Source organism: Cebidichthys violaceus, unplaced genomic scaffold (assembly GCF_023349555.1).
Source record: "Cebidichthys violaceus isolate CVI_PGR_0920_01 unplaced genomic scaffold, fCebVio1.0.p SCAF_81, whole genome shotgun sequence".
Taxonomy (NCBI): Eukaryota; Metazoa; Chordata; class Actinopteri; order Perciformes; family Stichaeidae; genus Cebidichthys; species Cebidichthys violaceus.
The window spans coordinates 311,789-334,019 of NW_027176966.1; the positions used below are offsets into that span (position 1 = coordinate 311,789).

Below are 22,231 nucleotides of genomic sequence, written 5' to 3' on the forward strand. Positions count from 1 at the left end.
CTGCATGTTTCTACACATTCACACCTGTGAGTCCACTGCTGGCCCCAGAGCAGCTGAAGCACTCAGGGGTTAAATCCTGCACTCTTGGGGGGGGGCGCGCAATCAACTGTTAACTGCAGCTTCCGGTCTCACGTTCACAGATATATTCAAACTGGCAGCTGCTCATCTTTAGCCAATGTCGCTCTAGATATCTTTGCAAATGTGTGTTTTTGGTTTCATTTGAAGCCGTACCTTTTGGCTGTTTGACTAAAGAACAGCGTGGCGCCCCAGATCCCTCTTGAAAGAATTGGCAACCGGCGAGGTGTCATTTCTTGGTGTTGCCTCGATGTTACACAACAATGTGCTGCCTCGGATATAATCCTCTCTCTCCGTGACACAAAGAGAATCGTCTTATAGCATGTGGCGCATACAAATTCACACTCACGCTTAGCTGATGAAGCCAAAGTCTGTAAAAAATTCTCCACCAGGAGCTTCGTCGGGTTGTTGTTGTTGTTGTTGTTTTTTTTTTTCAGGAAAACGCCACATTTCACGGCCCGCTTTTCTGTCTCCCCAGCAAGTGATGCACACGTCGGCGAGTTATTCACAGCAGCCGTTTCCTGTGGGAACGCTGTTAAAATGACAACAGACATTTATAGTTTGGGCTTTATTTGAGCATTTCGTACGGACAGATGGAGACTCCCACCACCGTCGACCCCCCCCCCCTCCACCTCCCCTCCACCTCCCCTCCTCTCGTCGAACCTATTTTTTGATACGTGTCGGCGCAATGTGCAAACCGTGCATTGGACACACGTCCCGGTGGGCGTGTTAACGCCTGTGCGTTTGTGTAAATACAGCGTATTTGTATGTAAAAGCGATTAAGGTTCAAAGCACCCAATACTGGGCGTTGCATGGTGAATGCACACACGTTGTGCTTTTAGTTTGCGCGTGTCTTTATGCATGTATGTGTGCGGTAAAACAGAAATTGGCATCACAGCAGACCACAGCCCACTGGTCCATCTGGGCCTCCCTACAGTGCTTTTTGCTGTGAGATAATCCCCCACCGCCTCGTCCTCTACCTCCCTCAGCTTCACAGCTCTCCCCCCCCCCCCCACCCCCACCTTCATCCCCCCCTGAATCCCTGCGACAAAACGCCAGCAGCTCTGCCGTAGCAGCCAGCCGGGGTGGCACGGAGAGCCTGCCAAGCTCCCATGTCCCTCTTTCTACTAATGCCCAGTCTGCCGAGGAGGCCCGAGAGTCTCGGCTACCGCTGGCTTGTCCTCGCTAATCCTCAGATCTCGAGGTGAGCGTCGAAGTGTCGGCCGTGGAGCTGGCAGGAAGTCTGTGGCTTAAAGATGATCGCTGTTCCCCGAGACTGGAGCTCTGGGTAGAAACTGAGCCCCGTAAGTTTGAGGAATCAAACGCTTGGACGCTTTTGAAGGAAAGGGGATTCTGGTGTAAGGACACACGGAAACGCAGAACATGGTAGAGACAGCTGTACAATTATGTCTGGATAAGACAACCCTGCGTCTGCTTTCAGATACAGCTCATTTGCATGAGCAAACATTTTGTAGGGAATTAATCACCACCTGGGTTATTATTTTTTTTTTTTTTTAAAGAACACACTGAGGGAGCATTTGAATTTCACCGTATTTTATCTCCGTTCCAGCCTTATCTCTGCACAACGACTCCTGCGCTTCACAGCAAGGTCATCTTCCGCGGATTCCAAAACACATAAGCCACAGTGCAAAGCAGCGGCATATTTAAAAACGCATTTTGTAGAAGAGTTTGGGATAAGACGTCGTGCAGGAAATCATGATACTGAAGTGAGAAGCTCAAACCCAAGTGTTTGAGACTCCTGCTCCTTTGATGCATTGATCGAGTTTCTTGTCATGATACAAGTTTATCAGCCGCAAGCGCGCGCATAACGAGCTTCAAACGCGGCGTAATATGAAAACAAAATTAAGAGCTTTATCACGAGTGTGTAATCCTGAGGAACATCAGTCCGAGTCGACGTGCTCAGGGAGTCTTTTCAGCTGCTTTGGGTTTTTACCCCTGAGATCAGTGTTATCTCTGCTCCGATGGGATCAGTGTCAGGCAGGGGAAGCCGCGCCGCCGAGATCACTTGCAGGGTTACTGCCGCCGACCTCGTCATTTGGTCAGATAAGCCCTTTGAACGACACGCTTTCGACGTCCCGACGCGAATCGTGCGCTCATTTTCTTGTTAGCCGGACTGCCAGAGTCAGGTTAGCTGCACAGACTTTATTCTGAAAGGGCTTAGCGGTCATCTGTTGGTGTAATTAATTTGCTCGTCGGGTACAAAGGACTCTTTGAGTCATACTCTTATGTGTGTGTGTGTGTGTGTGTGTGTGTGTGTGTGTGTGTGTGTGTGTGTGTGTGTGTGAGATACGCAAGTATAGCTATAAATATCAAATCACCGGGGCATTAGGTTAGATTTATTGCCCTCCAGCACAAAAATGAGCATAATAATTCTCCGAAACAGTCATAAAGTTATTGATCGGGACAGCGTCTGGCTTTCAAATGTCGTTTTGGTTACACGGCCAAAAAGCAAATGACGCTGCACTACTGTATCCTCTCCAGCTCCGTTTCTATTATTCATACACTCGTGTGTGTGTATATATATATATACACACATATGATACGGTAATGTTTGCTTGTGTCATTTAAAGGCCAACAGAACAGGGAGACAAGGGGAGCGGTGAGCTGGCAACAGACTCGTTTTAGAGATTTATGTTGGTCACTAATGGAGTTTTGTAAAGATCAAAGAACCTTAACCTCATCTTCTTCCTGACAAGTAAAGTATCTGCTCTTCTCGCAGGAATTATAGGATGTCGTTGCTGCATCCCAAGCTTGTCTTAGTGGTTTGAGTCCTGGCTGGTAAAATGGGGAGAAAGTCAATCTGTCACTATTAGCCATTTAGTAAATTTTATGAATACTCAGCCACAATTTAGTTGTATAAATTAATGCCACAAAAGCACTTACTAATACTTACTGCTGACATTTAACACATTGTAGAGTGCAAAACCCCCCAAAAAATATTAGAAATGCTTCTGATTTGACATTTGCATTGCGTTTGCAGCTGAATAAATAGAAAGATGCAACTCGTCGATCACCGGAGAACATCGAGAGTCAGACTTCTAAGTCTGCACCCGAATCATGATTTGTGTGAAATAAAAAAGGAGGAGATTTAACTGACGAAATGTGAGTCGACTCAGGTGCTTCTTGACTGATTATTTGAATCGTGGACGTTTAGAGGGCAGCCCTACAGATTTCTATCAAAATCATTTCTGAAATGCTAAGAATGCCGGGCGAAAGCTCCAGTTTGACTTATTATTATCCTGCAGTCCACAGTGATGGATATCAGCAGGACAGATTGTTTTTTTATGCCTATATATATAAAAAAATATAAGAGAGTTCCCATATCTCTTGGTACAAACCCCCACCCCCCCCCCCCCCCCCCCCCCCCCCCCCCGCTCTGTTTTGCCCTGCTGAAGCTTCTGGATCCAGTATATACTGTAATATCGCCTGTGAACACAGCTCAGCTGGAAAAGATGTTTACAGACCCGGAAAGTATTTCCTGAGCACATCAGGGTTGGGACATTAGCTAGCTACCCCTCCATCTGAATAACAGTCGCCCTTGGTGCCATAATCACAGCTTTATTAGACAGTAATGAAATATAATGCATGGGAAAACTCTCAGCTACAATACAGAAAACATCTAATATTGTGAGAGAATCGGAGGCCGAGCAGCATGTTTTCTTGCTAGTGGCTGTTATGTTGTGTGTCAAAGCTGTTATAAATGAACAGTCCCATCAGTGGCAAAGGAATCGTCAGTTTGGAATGTGGCTTAATGTTGCCACTTGTCTAATTGCACCACAATTACAGAAAATCAGAGGCGTGACCCAAAGCGTGACACAGTTTTGTGACCCGAAGAGCTCACCGACACTCAGAAAGGATTCACGGGACAGAACAGTAGCGACACATCAACTCAGGATTGTGCGCATGAACCGTAAACCAGTTCGTGTGAAACAAAATCACTCACAACGGGTCGCTTCGGCGGGTCGAGGCACGCCGAACGGGAAGCCATTTCGTTGTTGCGCATCCTCCGAGATTTTGTTTGCCATATTGTCCTCGTAGTAACGTGGGGTAGCATAGGGGAGGGACGGGGGGGAGGGCGGATATTCTGATGTGATTCAACTTTTCTCAAGAGTGACAAATGACAAGATTTAGGGAATTTGGTGGCCAGCTGTCACATCAGTCAGAGGAGCCAGACAAAAAACGGTTATAAATGATTCATACTTCCTGGGCGTCTGCCGGACGGATGGATGGACGGAAGAACCAAAGCGACTGAGCCATGACTCCCCCTGCCACTGACCCCCCCCCCCACACACACACACACACACACACACACACACGTCACAGTGTGTGTGGGTAGACGGGTGGGTGGCAGTGCCGCACATTCTGCTCATCCATCTGGTTCACTTGCGCGTTGACAGTCGGACATTTGCATTCGAAAGAAAGGAGGGGAAAATGTGACCAGGCTGGATTTGAATTGCCGGATTCGAACCCCGCTCTCATCTCACATTTTTGTGTTTTTTTTTTTTTTTTTTTTCAAAGAGCCAATGTTTCATTCCCTCACGTCACAACAAATAAAACTCTTTCCACTTTGATTTAGTATGATGTGAGCGAGGAGCGGCGACATACGTACTGTGGGCATATTCCCCCTCCTGAGGCCGGCTGCATTATGTATATTTCTGCTTGATGCAAACAACAGCTAGCTGGAGAGCTTTTAATGCATTATTCAAGGTTATACGATAAATTAACTCGGTTACAATAAAACGGTCCCTTTCAAGCTTTGCGTCAGCAGGGGTAACATCACTTCTGGAAAGCATTAAAAGAAAAATGAGGACGTCTTGTAGCATGAATGTGATCAAACTGCTTTTGATTCACTTCACGTTTGTTGTTGAAAAACAACTAAAAGAAGAGAAAAAAAAAAAAAAGAGGCAGCAGCCTTGAAAAGGATTTTCAGCGTATTTGTGAGTCCAGCTCTTGGCAACACAAATCTAATCTTGGTTTACTTTTCTATTTTTTTTGGTCTATTTTGCACCTGCCAGGTGGAGTTGTTGCTCATGATATGATAATGATGTTGATGTTTGTATTACAGTATCTCGCATACAAATTTGTCCTGCCCACAAAATACAGAAATGCACGTAAAACAGCTTCAGGATGTAGCTTAAATATAAGTCTTATAACCAAAGAGCACAAGTTATGTGTCGTATGTATCACAACGCGGTCTCCCTCCTAATGGGTCAGTTATACTACAGCTTGGTCAGCATACCGACGCTTTGAGGCACCCTGTAGCATCTGTATGAGACGCTCCAGGCTTACAACTGACTCCAATGTTAACCCATCCACATCATCATTAGATACCAGAGCAACAGACGTTGTTTGAATAGCGAATAATAACCCGAGTAGGACAGGAGGGAGGGGAAGTTAAACGGGTCACACAAACAAAGGACTTTAACTCAGGAGGCCACTGTTATTGTCCCGTGTGAAACCGTGTCCATGTTGAGTTATTTTACCACGTTTTGTTCCCTAATGTTCAGACTTTACTAACAGCAGTTACGTAATAAGCGTAGCTGTTTTACATAAACATTTTTAGCCCAAACTTTGATCTTGTCCTAAAGCTAACCAAGTACTTTCGATGCCTAAACCTATTGTAGTACTTCAGTTGCGCAAGTTAAACTTTGGACATTCATTCTACAAAAGAGACTGCATGCATGTAATGAGCGGAAACTTTACATTTCCTTTGAACGCGGAAGTGAAGAGAAACGATGGTTTTACAAGCGGAAACTTGACACAGCGTCCCCAGCGCGTCTAAAACCGATGTTAGAGCGCCACCTAGACCGTCGCAGTTTGAAGCGCTAGGAGTGAGAATGTGTTGATAATAATTAGATACAAGAAAAGAAAATTGGAAAAATTCAAAAAATTGTCCAAGATCTTGACATTTTGAGACAAAAGTAGTTCCTTGTCCTGGTAAGCTCAGCTTTCGTCCTTTCCAAGGACACGAAGCAAACTGTCCACTTTACTGAGACGTTTTTGTTTAATATCATCCGTCTTTCTTTTGAGAATCTCCTGCACATTTTTAACATGAGAAAAAAAAGAATCTAACTGGTTGGAAAACAAGAAAGCACACAAATTTGTATTTGCCGTTGACTACCAGGAGCACTGTGGCCAACTTTTTCTCGGCCAAGAAGCTTTTTGACTGTCCTCACGTTGGCTGAGTTTCATTGTTTGCTTATCTCATAGGAAATAAATGTCCTTCCAATTGGTAATTGCCACACTGCCCGCAGTGTGGTTGCGTGGTTAGCGATGTAAAGTCACAGGAAAGTAAGTTCCCCCAAATAAAGAAGTCTTTTAAGATTGTAGAGAAGTGGTTCATGACTAAATACTGCGGATAGTTGTTTGCATTGCCACAAAAACTTGTATATTTCAAACGAAAGCACTGCCGTCTCTCCGCCAACCGTTTATCGGGCCATTTCTTAAAACTTCTGGCAGCTGAAGAGGAAAAGTGATCCTACAGACGATGCCAAATTGCACTTTGGAGTGTTGCCAATGTACAGCAGTAGTTCAATAATCATGCAGTAAAACGTGCGGCTTCCACAGAGGCTACATCTGTACTGTCACAACCCATATGGAGTTAAATCAATGGCGGGTTTTTTTTTTTTTTTTGTTTCCTGTCGTGTCTCAACAGGCGTGGAGCTGCTGGCTTTGTACAACCACCCGCCGGTGCGAGAGGGCCAGATGAAGTACTACACTGTCAAGGTGCCACTGCGGGTTCAAAACTGTGACGAGGGGGTCAAAGGCGTGGAAGCCAACTGGCTGGATCACATGACTCAGCACTTCAACAACGGAGCCTCACTGGTCGATGGATACTTCCACCTGGGCAATGGGAACGGTAAGCCAGCTGTCACTGCAGAACACTGATTTTTACCAGCAAAAGATGTGGGATGAAATGTCTCATAAAGAATAAAACTCACATGTGCCGTTTTCAGGTTACATCTCAGACTCAATCAAAAGAGATCATTAGAGTGAGAGGTTTTGGGTTTTGGTGACTTAAATATTAAAAGAGCCTTCACTTTTGGTCTTGGCTTCGTACATTCTCCTGAATTATTCCTCTCCAGGTTCTCTCAAAGCTCCGACGATCACAGTTAACAAAATTTCAAAAAGCTGCGGCGGACACTCCAAGCTCAACGAGCCGTTTGATTCTGCGGGGAAGTGCGGCCAAATTAGACAGTTTAACTTTTTTGGCGGCAAATTGCAACCAGAGAATACCAACAGCCAATCAGAGTGCTGTGACTCCAGTGTAGTGGTGTAACGGACCACTGTTGATCCGTGACCTGTACGGATTCCCCCTCGTGGTTCGGCACGCATGTGACTGACTGATTAATTACACAATTTAACGTGAACCATCACAGTTTTACGAATATGCGATCAGGAAATCGGTATTTATTCTTTTCTAGTCGCCAATCTCTGAATGTTACATTGTAAAACGCTGATGCGTTCAGGCTTTGTTCGGAGAAAATGAGTATTGGGCGAAGGTAAATTGTGATGATCATGATGTGTTCACATGTAATCTTGTAAAATGTAGTGTTGGTGAGAAACTTGAATTGATCCAGTTGAAGGAGATGTCTTCACAACAACATAAACGGATATTAGGAAGGGTTTGTTGACCTTCTAAGCAGCTTATAACGCATCATTAAAACTACTAATAAGATTTGTTTTAATCCATAAAATACAATCTTTTATTTCCTTATTTGAATTGTTTTTTTTATGAGAGAAAAAAAAAAACACACTATAGGAGACTATAACAAAGTGAAAGTATAACATTTAGAACTTTTTGTTTTGTGATCTGTCGCACCACTTTTTTTGACACAATTTGACATTTTGGCCTATGTTACAAAGAATTCCTTCCTGCCTGAAACACCTGAAACACATGAAGACACCTTCCGGCAGCAGGAAACGTAACTATCGCACTTTGCCGTTGCTTTGGTGAGTTTCAAGTTTCAAGCAAGGTAACATCCAATACACGGCTAACATCAGAAAAAAAAAAGTCTATTTGCAAAATGTACGCACTCTAAACTGCCAGAGTGGGTTGACCGTATTTTCAACTCAATCCTCTAAGTGTACCACACGCTCATGCACGCGCTTGTGCACCCACCGTTGGCATTTTCATCGGGATGAGGGACAATTATTTCAGCTGCTGACACACCCACTGAGCGCACCTTTCGACACCATGGACAGAAAATGATGCTTTGTCTCCAAAAATCGTGGTTGTATAATTAACAGTTTATTTGAAAAGTGTATAATTATACAAGTACACACAAAACACAGAATTGCATAGGTGTAATATAATTATAGATTGTCAGATACCTGTTAAAAACTAAAATGAAGGTACTTGTCAGTGCGCAGGCTGCCGGCTAAATGGTCGGCTGTGATTCTTTGCCAGCTATTGTATGCTATTTAACCGCCTTAATACGATCTTTTGTACCTGCGATTCCACCGTGGGTGACCAAAGGTCTTGGAGTGTGTCCAGAATGCAGCATCGGTACTTTCTTTAGAAAAGGCCAACTTCCTCTTTGGCGTGATCGCTAACCGTTAGCCGTCGTAGCAGCATCCTTGACGACACCCTACGTGAGCGCTGAAAACAAGGATTGTAATATCATTATTGGTGAAAACTGTTACAATTTGACAGTGACTGTTGTAAACCGGGACATTTGGGCATTTTACAGCCGTTTGTCATATCTTGGGACACGTTGCTTGAAACTGGGACAATCCCGAATGAACGGGGACGTCTGGTCACCGTATGCTGGAGGTTTTAAGGGAAGCTGAGACACTGCTATGGCGTCTCACATATGAGAGAAGGATGGAGTCTGTTGGATGGAGGATGCTTTTGAAGCTCGAGTTCATGGAGCTGTCTAGTATCCTCTTTTAAACTATTTCCTGTTTGGGTTTTCCTCTTCCATCAGACCCCGGAGGCTCCGCGCTTCACTGTGACACTGGAGAAATCAGCCAGCCAGAGTAAATAAGAGTCATAATTCATTAATCTGGGAAAGTGAACGCCTCAGCAACTCTGAAACATAGATAATTAACCTGATAACAAATTAGTGCCTCCCTGCATATTTCATGTCCTGAGAATGGAGTAATGAAGTGTGTTATTATGATTCAATTTTTTTTTTTTCTTCTGCTTATTAGGGTCCTCTAACATATTTTGCATTTTTCATGCGCCGCTAAGATATGCGTCTCTCGAACAGTGAAATTACTGGGTAGGATTGAAGGCAAGTTCGGCTGCGTTGCGAAACAGTCTTCACAGAGTGAACTCAGCCCACAGCTTGGGCTCAGCCACTTTAGAAAACAGACAACTTTACATAGGTGAACGCTGTACTTTGTGGATTCTGGTCTCTTGAGAGTCGCTGGCGGTGCGACATCAAAGCGGCGCCCCGTTTGTTGTTAGCAGCTAATTAAATAAAGCGGCGGCGCAGCTCGGCTTTAGAATCGGTATCCTTTCCTGCCGTTTCCATATTTAGCGACTCTCTTCTTTGAGACGAGTTTGTGAATTCACGATGAGGCGCGCGACACCATGCGGGAGACCGTCTCAACCTCGTAAGAACATCAAGGACACGCGTGACGGCAACGCAGCACTCTAAAAGGACATGAACTGACAGCGAGAGACGCTCGCAGTCGGATGGGTGATGGTAGTGACAGTGACGGCCTCGTTTTGAGATACAGAGCAAACCGGCGTGCCTCTGCTTTCATGTACCGACAGATACACATGCAGCCTAATGAGTGCAATTGTGTGTTTTTTTCAAGGACTGACCTTCTTGGGGCCTTATTTTCCTTTCATCTTGTTGGACTAATATTTATTTTACAAAAGAAAAAATGTGTTGCAGAGCCTTCCTGCTTCATAGTATGGATGGCAATAGTTTGTTAGTTGGTACCTCAGTTCACCACTTTGGTCCAGACTGAAATATCTCAACAACAACAACAACAACAACAACTACTACTACTACTGTTGGACAGATTGTCCATGGAATTTGGTGCGGATATAAATGGTGACAAGAAGGTGACTCCTAATGACTTTGGTCATCCCCTGAATATGAGGTTGACATTTGTGGTTTTGAGTGAAATATCTTTTGGATATGGGGTCAGATCAGTCTCAATAATCGCAAATGCGCACAGAAAGACTCACAAATGCGCACAGAAGGATTTACAAATACATTTGACTCACAAATGCACAAAGAAGGACTCACAAATACATTCCAATGCACACATAAATAAATTACGATTTATTTAAATGTAAATAAAAATCAAATATATTTCTGCATTTGTATGTGCGATTCTTGCGAATGAACACAAATGGTCCCCGGCGAGACCGGCGGCGCAAATGACGCCATTAACTACCTATTCTATGGAAAGAAAGGACATATAACAAAAGTGTCTACAAATATTACAACCTACGCTCAACCCATTTAGTGAGGATTCACAGTCTGAGGTGAGGAACAGCTGGTCGCTGCCTCACCTTGTGTGTCTCCTCAAACAGGACATGCGCTAATTCAGAGATTTTGATTATAAAAATGCTTGAAATGATTGGAAACATACAGAAATTACATTTATAGCACAGATCAGTAGAGAAATATTTATATTTATTTTAGCATTATTTGTTTTTTACTTTTCATGATGGCAGGTGAGGCTCTGCCATCGCGCCAAACGCGTCATTCTGCGTGCATTTGTAAATTGAATATATTTGTGAATCTTTCCGTTTGCATTTGTGAGTCTTTCTGTGTGCATTTGCAATTATTGAGACTGATCTGACCCCATAATTGGATGGATATCCATGAAATTTAGTACAGATATTCATGCTGCCCTCAAGAGGAATTGTAATATCAGTGGTAACCCCTCCCCTTTAGTCTAGTGCTATTATCATGTTCAAATTGCAAAACTATCTGCAAAACTCATGGCATACCCAACAGCTGCAGTTGAACTTTAATTGAAGCAAACCTGCAAAAACATCAGCATGTTAGCATTGCCATTGTGAGCGTGCTAGCATGCTGATGTTAGCATTTAGCTCAAACAGCCTCACAGAGCTGCTAGCATGGCTGTAGACCGTTCTTCCTGTTTAGAGATGTACGTCCCACGTTTTATTCTGAAGAAGGAAGTCTGAAGTAAAATAGTCTGAAGGATGGGAGAGATCAGAGAAATGCTGGTCCTAGTTTGAACCAGAGACTCTCATCTGAAAATCCTGCAAAACCTGCCTGATTGTAAAGTTGTGAGCGGTTGTAATGCCGCGTAATCTGAGACGGATTATAAAGTCAAATTTGCCAACGATGGAAGCGCAACAGATTTCCCATCCTCCATGACTCATCCACCCAAATACAATAAAGATATATTTCCAATGCCAACACTGTTTCACTGCGAGTCAACAGTAAACACATTAAAAGTAAACCACACATTAACACTTGTTCATAATTGCGTTATTGGTAAGCAAAGCCCATCATTCAGTAATTGATTAAAACAAATGATCCATGCAGCTCTGCGCATCTGATGCCTATATTATAAAGAGTAACATGAATTATAGTGAACTTGAAAGCACTTAAAGAGCTGCATACTTTAATCATGGAGGGTGTGAAGGGGGAATGGACAAGGTGGCTGAATGGACCTAGACCTGGAATTAATAAGCATGGTGATACATCAGTGTATGACACTCATATAAAGTGGTTTATTCTCCTTTTTAAATTGTTTGCTGCTTCTATATTATTCCATCTCACTGATCTTTATGCTCTCATCCTGCTTAATTGGTAGAATCAGCACAATTCAGGGGATGTATTTACTATTTTGAAGACTTTTTAAACCTAAAATACTAAAAAACGCAGAAACAAGAAAAACAGTTAGTGCTATAAGTAATACGAATACAATAAGTGCAACAAGCTAGTAGTGTTTCTGGGCACCAGAGTCCTTTTAGAAAAGCTCTCATTTTACTGCAGCAGGGTCTGACAGTCTGCTCCTCTCAGTCCTGGTTCTGGTTCTCCCGTGCCTCCCTTTCCTCCAGTGGGCCCAGCTATATGCGGCCCGGGTCTCCAACAACGTGGCGTCGGTGTTGTCTCCCAGCGGGGTGCAGAGCTCGTTTCCTCATATGGGTCATATAGAGGCATCCGTATTAAACTGAGACTGCTCATTACCAGCTCCTCATAATAACGTTAACAATGAGAAACTATGCGACTCTGAAAACACAAGAGTCTGTTGTTGTGGACCTAGAGTTTCTTCGATGGCCTGCCTGTTCCTGCAGTCAGTCTCTCACTCTGGTCTTTTCCTAAAAAACTGTGCTACCTTTCTATCGTCTCCGACAGTCGGCTGTGGCATGGTCCAGAGGGATATGCACACACACACACACACACACAAAAAACACACACCATGTTGGTCCCTGTGCTCCTTCTAAAGATGGGTTTCCATGGTGAAGGCGAATAAGAAAGCTTTCGGGGGGGGGGGGGGGGGGGGGGAGGGGCTTTGTTTGCATTCATGTGTGTATTTGTGTGTGGATCGCTCAGGTGGTGTAAGTCCTGTCTGGTGTGACAGGATTGTTTGCAGTGAGTGGAGGCCTCGCCCGAGCCACAGGGTAGGATATTATAGCAATATTGAATTTACAGATCCTCAGCTGCACGCAGGTCGCTCCATGGTCATAAGACACGCATTAAAGATTCATGCAAACTGTGGCACTGCCTGCAAACACACACACACACACACACACACAGAATGCCTGCATGCATCCACATATACCTTCAGAGACACACACCCATTTAAAACACACCAAATACACATAAGTTCACCCCATCTCCCCCGAGTTGGGAGCAGGGTGGGGGGGGTGAGTTTGTTTACTGAAGAAGTGACAGTAATGGTGTTGACGGGGAGTTTGAATGTGTTACTTGTATAGCTTAAGCTATCTCCAGAGCCACAATGACGATTTGTTGCCCGCGTGTGAGACATTGAGCTATTCATATGCATGACAGTCAGCGCTCACTGCTTTCTATATTTGGGCAAAGCCAACAGGGGGAGAGAAAAAAGAGAAAAAAAAAGAAGAGGGAGAGAGATGGAGCAAGAGAGATACAGGGAATATGAAAATACAAAAAAAAAAAAAAAAGGATTTTTTTTTTTTTTTTTACTATTTTTCTGTAAAAAGAAATTCAGGTAAAGAGAAATCATGTGCAACAAAAGTTGACAAGAGATGGAATTAGAACTGCAATGCTTGGGTTTCTATGTGGTTGTAGTTATGTGCACACAGGTTTTTATCTGCACAGCATGTGTCCTGAGCTGTTCTGTGTTCATTTAGCACTGGAATTTAAACCAAGCAGTTCAGTTCAGATTTCCACTCGTCTTTTCAAAATAAAATGACGTTTTCACAGGCAGCAACTTGGCCAGGTTTAGGCAGCAAAAGTACTTTGTTATGTTCGGGAAAAGATCGTGATCTGGTTAAAATAAGAACATTTGACTCGTAATGAAGTACGCCGTTACGTGAACAGGGTTCTAATGTTATGAATCTTAAAATACGCCAACGTCGACAAACGGCGGTCTAGTTGTCCTGCTCCCCAACAGAAAACTAGATCGTGTTCCCAATTGCAGTGCTTAAAAGAGTAACTGTGAAGTGAAGAGGTGCCATTTATTTATTGAGATTTTTAGGAGCGCTGTGATAATCTTAATAAACGAGTACCTCAGCAGGCCAACAAAGCGTCTCGACAGCGTTGGCAATGATCCACAAATGTTAATGACGCTATTTTGTTTTCACACTGAAAGGCAGTCCTCTGTGCCTAGTGGAGGAAATGATCGCTCGAAGAAAAATGATTTAGCCTCAAAAATATGGTTATCTTGAAGTTTTACCATGTAAAGTCAGTGCGTAGTTGTCAGAGCATGTATTTCCAGGGTGGATGGAGGATGAATCCTTTCTACAGGCGTGAGAAAGCAAATCCGCAGGTTCTCTCTCTACCAGCTAAAGTCTGCCTGGTAACATACAGGTACCAGCCTGCCAGCTGCTAAACCTTTAGCTCCACAGGGAAGAGCTACACACACACACACACACACACACACACACACACACACACACGCGACACCGTGGTCTCTTTTTTCTTTTCCCTCGCTCTGGATGTCCACTTATCCCGTTTGAAATATAGATAAGCTGTCAGCCGCCTGTCTCCAGCTCTGCGAGGCAGCGCCTGGCACGCATGTTTAAATCATATCAGCAGACGTGACCTTGGGCGGGGTCGCTCTCCCGGCTCGGCGGCGGGCAGCTGGACTTCAACGCACGATGTGTGCAAAGCGCACGGACTTGTGAGCACGAAAATGGACACTTTGCACTAGTTTCATCCTTGTATCTTGGATGTCTAATAGAATACGTTCACATGCTTTAATGTTCAAAAACACCATTTTTATCCTCCTGTCCATCTGGATATACCTGTATTCACCCTCCTTTATATAATCAATTATTACCGCTATTACTGCTATCACTATTAGCATCTTTGCTTCTCACACTCAGAAGGGGGGGGGCTGGATATTCTAACAGGGCGAACTAACTTCAACACTGCAGAGGCTCAGATGAGTCCGAGGGCGTTTAAGGACACGGAGAGAATCACCTCGGACTCTCTCCCCAGCTGTCTGCTGGACACCCGAGTCAGCAGTCTGAGCTCATAGACCTGCACCTTCACACAGGCAGACACCTATCAAAACGCAATGATACGGTCCTCTTTGAAAAGTGTTTGTGAGGTCGAAAAATGGAAACCAGATCAACTTTCAGTGTGGCAGTAAAACCATACCTGTCTTTTTTATATTCGTGATAGTAATCGCACAAATAGTTTGTTAATAACGCTGCCTAATGCTCTAAATCAGGGGTGATTGTGGGTCATATACAGACAAACATAAAGGAGTCACAGACCAAATACTAGTAAATGTGTAGATTTCAAGCAGTTAGAAAATATATATATTTAAATAATGATTTAAAGAATCATTGGTTCAGAAAAATCACATGAGCCATAGAAATGATCAAAATCTAAACACATAACACCGATGGACACTTGATGGTTTTAGCTTCTCAAAATTTGATAGTCAGCTACTTTCTGGACCGCCACCTCGAGCTTTTAGAAATTTAGATTTACGGACTAAACGATTAATGGAGAACATAACTGGTAGATTAATTGCTTATGAAAATAATCATTAGCTGCAGCCCTAGCTGGAATGATAACTAATTCTGAGGCCAGGCTTCGTGGGAACGACTTCATGTAAACTCGCTCCGCCGTTTCCTCGCTCAGAAACGCCGTGTGCTAGAAACCCCCCATGCACAACGGCTAGGTTGGCGAACGTGTCCGTGAATATTAGGAACAAACTGCTTCCAAACTCACTCGATATGTGCAGCCAAAGACCTCGCGTCTACATTCAAACACCCACACACACACACACACACACACACACACACCACAGACTACTACAAACTTTAAGTTTCACACTCTGTGTGTCAGCTTACGCACACTGGGTTGGTGACCCCCCTCCCCCCCCCCCCCCATCTGTCATTTTGGGTGCTGATTTCAGCTGCTATGTGTCACTTCGCTGTCACTCCAGCTATCTGACTCTCCCTTTCCATTTGCCTCTGTGTCTCTCAGTCCCAACGCTGTCACTCCCCGTTTTTTTTTTTTTTGTGCGACTGTATTTGCATGCCTCGCCCTGCGACCTTGACTGTGGGAGTCACGGGGGGGGAGGGGAGCAATTTCACTGAGGGCACACGCACGGTGGTGTGTGTGTGTTTTTTTTTTCTTTTGCAAGTGTAAACAACTTATTCTCAGTCGGCCCGCCGGGTGCTCGGCTCGGCTCTCAGTCAATAGGCGTGAGATAATGTTTATTCGTGCACGCAACCGGTGCATTCCCCAGACGGACTCTACGCCCCCAGCAGCCGACTCCTTCTCATCCACTTCTCCTCGTTCCCTCTCCCTCTTTCTCCCTCTCTCTGCTCTGCACAGCCTCCGTCTGCATTATCACCAGAGACAGGCTGCTCCCTCTAGAGCAGCGAGACAGAAATCCTTTGTCGAGCTCACCCGAGTGATCCCTGTCGCGCCCCGGCGGCGGGGAGGGAGGGGGGGGGACCGACGGTGGGCCTTCGGAGCCTCACGGGTTGTTTTTTTTACCCAAAAGGATTCTTTCAAATGATATGACAAGGGGCTGAGGAATGAGACGGAGAAGCGTTGGACTGGAGGGAGGAAGGAGGAGATGGAGGGAGGCGGGTGGATGGGGTGAACAGCGACAATGTCTGTGTTAGAGAGAGTAGATGTCTGAGAGATGTCTTCAATTGAGCCTGCGCAGGTCCTAAATAGGTTTTCAGGAAGGAAGGGGGTAATAAAAGAGCCTGTCATCCCTCTACTCCATCTCTCCTTCTGTCTTGCTCCCTCCCTCCTTCTCTTTCTTTCCCCTCTCCAGCAGCCTCTCATCCCCCTACTATTAGGGCCCAGTAATGAAATGTGGAGTGTCTCGTATTGGTGTCTGGGCCCCTGCAAACTGCATTAGTGTGTAAATGGTGTGGGAGTAATGAGAAAGCACTCAGGCCAGCCGGGAAGACTGGACCATGGTATTGTGTCCGTGTGTGTGTGTGTGTGTGTGTGTGTGTGTGTGTGTGTGTGTGTGTGTGTGTGTGTGTGCGCCTGCATGTAACGTGCACGTGCATCAAACGAATAACAAGAGACGTTAGGTGGAGAGGGGTCCCGGCTCTCGGGGGCCGGAGCGCCGTTTCTGTCTCGGGTGGCAATCCTGCGATTGTTAGCTTCCAACAGGAGAGAAGCTTAGAAAATCTATTTGGTCAGCGGCACACAATCTCACTCGTGGCCTAAAGCGTCAATGTCTTTATGCGGCTCGCCTAATTCAAGTCTTTCTAAAAAGGTGAATTATTCAGGCTTAGCAAAAGGATTTATGCTTGAATGCCTCACGGGCTGACTTCATTAAATCAGTGGCTGTATTTTGCCATCGCTAAAATCTGTCCATCTTTTCTTTTTTTTCTTTTTTTTTTTTTACGCGGTGGCTCTCTGTCCTGATCCTCTGAATCCTATCAGCTGTTGCATTCACCTTGTTTCCCAGCCGCGATTATGCTTTGTGTGGCTGTCGAGCAAGAAAACCAGCAAGGCTCCGGGTCCCTGAAAACCCACCGGCGCATAATGTCTCCTCTTCTTTTTAAACATCCCAGAAGGGGAATACCTGCTCCTTTTCTTTTTCCCTGCATAATGTATAAGTGCACATTGCTCATACAAAATGGCCCACACCACTGGCTATGTAATAAAGGGTTGTGTGTGAATGTGGCTGAGTGATATCATTCCATTTCCTCTGGCCTGGAGGGCCTAAAAAAAAAAGGAGCCGCAGAGACAAGACGGACACGCTTCATTCAGTAAATACTCTCTTCACGCCCCGATTTATTTCCTACTTCGTCTTCTTCTCTGCAGATATGCTGCCTAAGTCGGTGGAGAGCGTCTTCATCTTCCAGGAGGCGAGCGAGGTTGAGCCGAACGCGGCAACCCCGACGTACGACGCCATCGTAGTGGAGCAGTGGACCGTCATCAACGTGAGTGCAGAGATTTGTCTTTTCCTCAAAGCGTCGCGGGTTTTGTGCTCTTCTCCGAGAGGAAATCATTTCTGTTCAGTTTCAATGCAGCGGGTGGAGTGTTGTATATGGACATGGAGGGGGAAAAGTAAGTGTTGGTGAATAACACCGTACGAATGACCAGAATCCGTGTCCCACCACACACATATTTTGATGAAGCTGTTACGAATTAAAGATAAAAACCTGAATAAATCACCAGAGAACCGCGAGGACTTCAAGATGCTTTCATATGAGGCACAACGGCTCACTTCATGGTTCGATGAGGATGAAACTGATGTGAATCATAAGCTGTGGTCTTCGCAGTCTCCACATCTCAAGCCAAAAAGGAACACGAACGGGAGATTTTGAAATGACGAGTCAGACGGCGCTCTCCGCCACATCAAAGCACAAAAATGAGGGAATATCTGAAAGAATATGGTTTATCCCTCCAGTAGAGACATACAGAGTCTATGACCGCACGTTACTGGGACTCGTTACAGAGCGTTGTTTCCTTTTAGAAGGGAACAACGCCCATTTTAAATTCATTCTTATGGTCTAAGAGACAGTCCATAAATATTAGTAAATATGAACAACTCTCTCCCTAATCCATGTATCGTATGTCTTCAAGTATAAGGTCTAGAAGTGCTCCATAGAACAAGACGGTGAGCTTTCGATTTGGTGGCGGTGGCACTAAGCTTCAAACTATGACGCTCTACGTACTCCTCTAGCGTCAGTTTTGCACTCGTTACGTTTTCAAAATAAACTTCCTTCTTCACGGGGTGTTGGATTTAGGCAACGAAACTACAAAGTCAAGTTCAGGAAAAGAGCATTAACTCGACAAACGATTGACAAAATGTCAACCGTACTTTTAGATTTGCAGCGATCTCCTGGACAACGGTCCTGTGTTCGTCTTTCACCTCCGTCACCAATCGATATCGGTAAAATATTCGCGTGGATATCGTCTTATTCAACAATATGTTTAAGCCACATTGCCCAGGCTTTAGAGCACAAATCCTCTTTAAAAAGTCTGGACCTCCTATATAGTAATCAGTTGTCACTCAGATATCGTGCCCTTCAAGCCCCCCCCCCCTGCCAACAACCCTAAAGGCAAATCTGTCAAATCTCAATTTATGGGACATGTGTCGTGGTCGCTTGTCTTATCAGGAGCAAACTAGCTCTTATCTGCCCACCGATTACCGTCTCTCCTCCGCACAAGTTCCAAGTTGGAAATTGATTTCTGTCTAGAGTTGAAGGGTTTGCGGCCATTTCATTGCCTTTCAGCCGTATGTATGTATGTGTGTGTGTATATGTGTGTGTGTGTGTGTGTGTGTGTGTGTGTGTGTGTGTGTGTGTGTGTGCCTGTGTGTGTATACATGTTTGTGCATGCAGCTGCATGCGTTTGTGCGGATGAGTTGGGTTCTGTGTGTCTGTTTGTCGATGCTATCACTGTAATTGAATTTAGACTTTTTTTTTTTTTTTTTTTTGTGGCCTGTGGCTGTCCAAGTGTGAAAGGAGACTTTTGTCCCCTAAAAATGTGGCTCTGTGATTGTCCAGCCCAGTGCTGATGGCCTCATGTGCCAATAAAAATAAATAAGTAAAAAAAAAAAAAAAAAAAAGAAGCCTCCTGCAGTCGTCTGGTGGCAGCAGTAAAAACCTCCCCTCCTCTGAGATGAACGGTAATGCCGTTACAGCTTAATGGATTTCAAGGCTTCCTCGGAAACGTCAACAGTGAACAACGCCGAACCCACAGCCAGTGTTCCAAGAGATCCAATCAAGTCTTCCACTGGGACTTTATCACACAAAAAAAAAAAAAACTGCTTCACCCGAGCAATCTGCGCCACGCCAAATCAGATTGACAGCACACTCCTTCACAAAGGGCGATCGAGGCTTCACATCATCCCCATTCACTGTGATAACGGCCTGAAAATTGATATGCAAAGTATCCTCACAGCTCATTATTGTTTCAGTGCCGGGATAATTACAATGAAAAATAAGGCAGAATACTGATTGCGTGTTTTTTTTTCTTTTTTTTCCCCCCTCTTCTTCTTTATATATGCCATCTTGTTTTCCCCCTTAAAGCTCTGCAGTTCTATTTATCCGGAAGTCTTTAAAAAGGTGGTTGGATGTATGAAGCTCAGAGAAGAAGAGGAAGCCGTTCCACTGAGGGATAGCAATCATTGATATTGTCGTCAAGCGGGGGGGGGGGTATCGTCTCTGGGACGGTGTCTGTTCATCGCTGATGGAATAAGAAAGATGTTTAGAATTGTTCCGTTTATAATGGCATCACAATGAGATGTTCAAGATAGAATATACTGTATGTGGAGGCTTTGGAGTCGTTTAAAAAAAGGCACCTTTTAAAAGAGTTGTGCCGAGTAACGAAAAATGAAGTAATTTAAGTCATTTATTTTGCCGTGCATTGCTTTTTCAATGAGCTTGACAACAGTTGACCCTTCATAAGTCCCGCCCAATTGAGCAAGCTTGGACGCCGGCTGATCCTCGGTCCCCTTTCCCGTTATCCTTAGCTACGTCTGTATGAGGTGACGTTACCGTTTGAGTCACATGACATTGTATAAAGTCACAGATACTGTGAGGAACTTTCATTTGTGTTGATTTTGGCGGTGGTGTTTCCGAGCACCAGAGTCCCCCCCCCTCTGGTTTTACTGCAGCAGGGTCTGACGGTCTGCCCCGCTTAGTCCTAGTCATGGTTCTGAATCTGAAACCCAGCACCACGGCCCGGGCCTCCAGCGGCGTGGTGTCGGTGTCGGCTCCCAGTGGGGAGTGCAGGTCGAAGGCGGGAGGCGTCTGGTGAACCCGAATGATTTCATCCCTTTTGTTTTTACCTCTTTAAGGCCATGTGTCACGACTGTCGCCCCGAAGTAACTCATGGTGTCATTTATTTTGATATCTACGACGTCCAGCTTCCCCAACGGGCAAAGTTACCCGAGTAATCCTTCCATCGCATACCGTAATCCTTCAGGAAGCGGTCAGCTTCTTGAAGCTATATTGCCTGGTGCCCAGAAACTAATCTGCAGCACCCGGCTGAACAGAACCGACACCTCCATGTTTCTTTTTGTCAAGCTTGTCCGACCTAGCGACAGTATCTAAGTGGAGCGGGGTATATAGCGTCGGTCGATTTTACGGTTACAATAAGTAGAACGATAGACATGGCTGACAGGTAAGACGCTAAGAGGCTTCCATATAAAAATGACAAAAACACATTCATCTTATCAGGTCATTTAGAGTTTAGTTTAATTTAGTTGGTTTAGTTCTACTCTGACAAGGTATCAAACTATTTTTTAAGTACAATGATGAAAAGCCAACAAATGTGAAAACATTCTGACTTCAAAACAAAATCAGAGAGAAATTAAGATGCAAGTGCAGCCTGAAGAAAAAGCGCAAAATGCATAAAATGACAAGTGACAGACATCCTCACACGTACAGTGTCCAGCATAAGGCTGCATGTCTTATCATGAAAAAGCAAAACAACAGATTATTGACCGATGTTCTGAATGCATCCGAAGATGCAGCAGTTGCCTGAACGAAACCACGCTCAAAATAAATAACTCATCAAGAATCTCTGCTATGAAACTCCAATAAAAAGGAGCAGCTCCGCATCTCTCGTGTCCAGTGGGAGAATCCATTCAGGAGCTGCCTTGGAAACTAATGTAGTGAAAGCACTCTTTCCTCTCTCTGAGTTTTAAAAAGGAGCAACAGCCAAAACAAAACAAGGCCTCCTTCAGACCCCAGCTAGGGTTGGTCGTAATACGTTTTGCTCGCAATGAGCTGCTGCGGTGAAAACCAGTTCATCCTTTAAGGATGAACTGGTTTTCACCTGCGCTACTGAAGAAAACATCAGACCCCTCTATTGAAGCCCCCTCTTAGAAGCTTCTCATCCTGTCTTTTCTTACCTTCCTAATATGTTGTTTAAAGCGCCATTATCCACTTCAACTCTGCCAGCGTTAGGTTCTATTATGACAAACGTATGTTCCATTTTCGAGACCATATTAAAAGTTTAGAAATATATCCAACATGCCATGCTACTGCAAGGGAACCGTTTACGAGATGTAGAATATTTGCATCTGACCTGACGGTGCAAGCCTTAAAAAAAAAACCCATCTCACCTTCGGTTGGAACATTTAAATCAATTTAACAACGTGAGCGTCAAAGACCTCTTTGATTTTACCAGACCTCTTTAGAACGCTACTCGTCTCTGCTCGAGGCAAGCGGCCCGAGGCTACAATACCCGCTACTAGCATAACACTGCAATCAAGTTGGCATTGTGGGAAGTGTAGGTGCCAGAATTTGACATGGAAGAAGAATGTGTGGAGCAAAGGAGACAATACCTCTGGTTCCGTTGAGGCGATTTGAGGGCGAGTGCAAGTCTGACAGCATTATAGGAGTGCAAAGCCAGAAAGTGTACTTTTTTTTAAAATGGGCACACCAGCAATTTAGTATTACATTTCCATCTACAGAACCCAAAAAATAAAAAGGAAACAGATATTATTTAAATTGTAAGGTGTATGGTTGCATTTGTGAAATTTGAGACAGTATCCGAGAAATAATAATAAACACTATTTTGATCCT

At 44.5% G+C, this 22,231-nt stretch overlaps 1 protein-coding gene across 1 annotated transcript in view; it reads left to right on the top strand.

Annotated features, from left to right (window-relative positions):
- Positions 1 to 22,231, top strand: part of LOC137866350 (raftlin) — a 95,418-nt gene that overhangs the window by 55,899 nt on the left and 17,288 nt on the right. Inside the window, exons 5-7 of the mRNA XM_068702173.1 lie at positions 1,272 to 1,363; positions 6,664 to 6,955; positions 17,511 to 17,629. Coding sequence (XP_068558274.1) covers positions 1,272 to 1,363; positions 6,664 to 6,955; positions 17,511 to 17,629 — 503 coding nt within the window. The remainder of the gene's footprint in view (positions 1 to 1,271; positions 1,364 to 6,663; positions 6,956 to 17,510; positions 17,630 to 22,231) is intronic.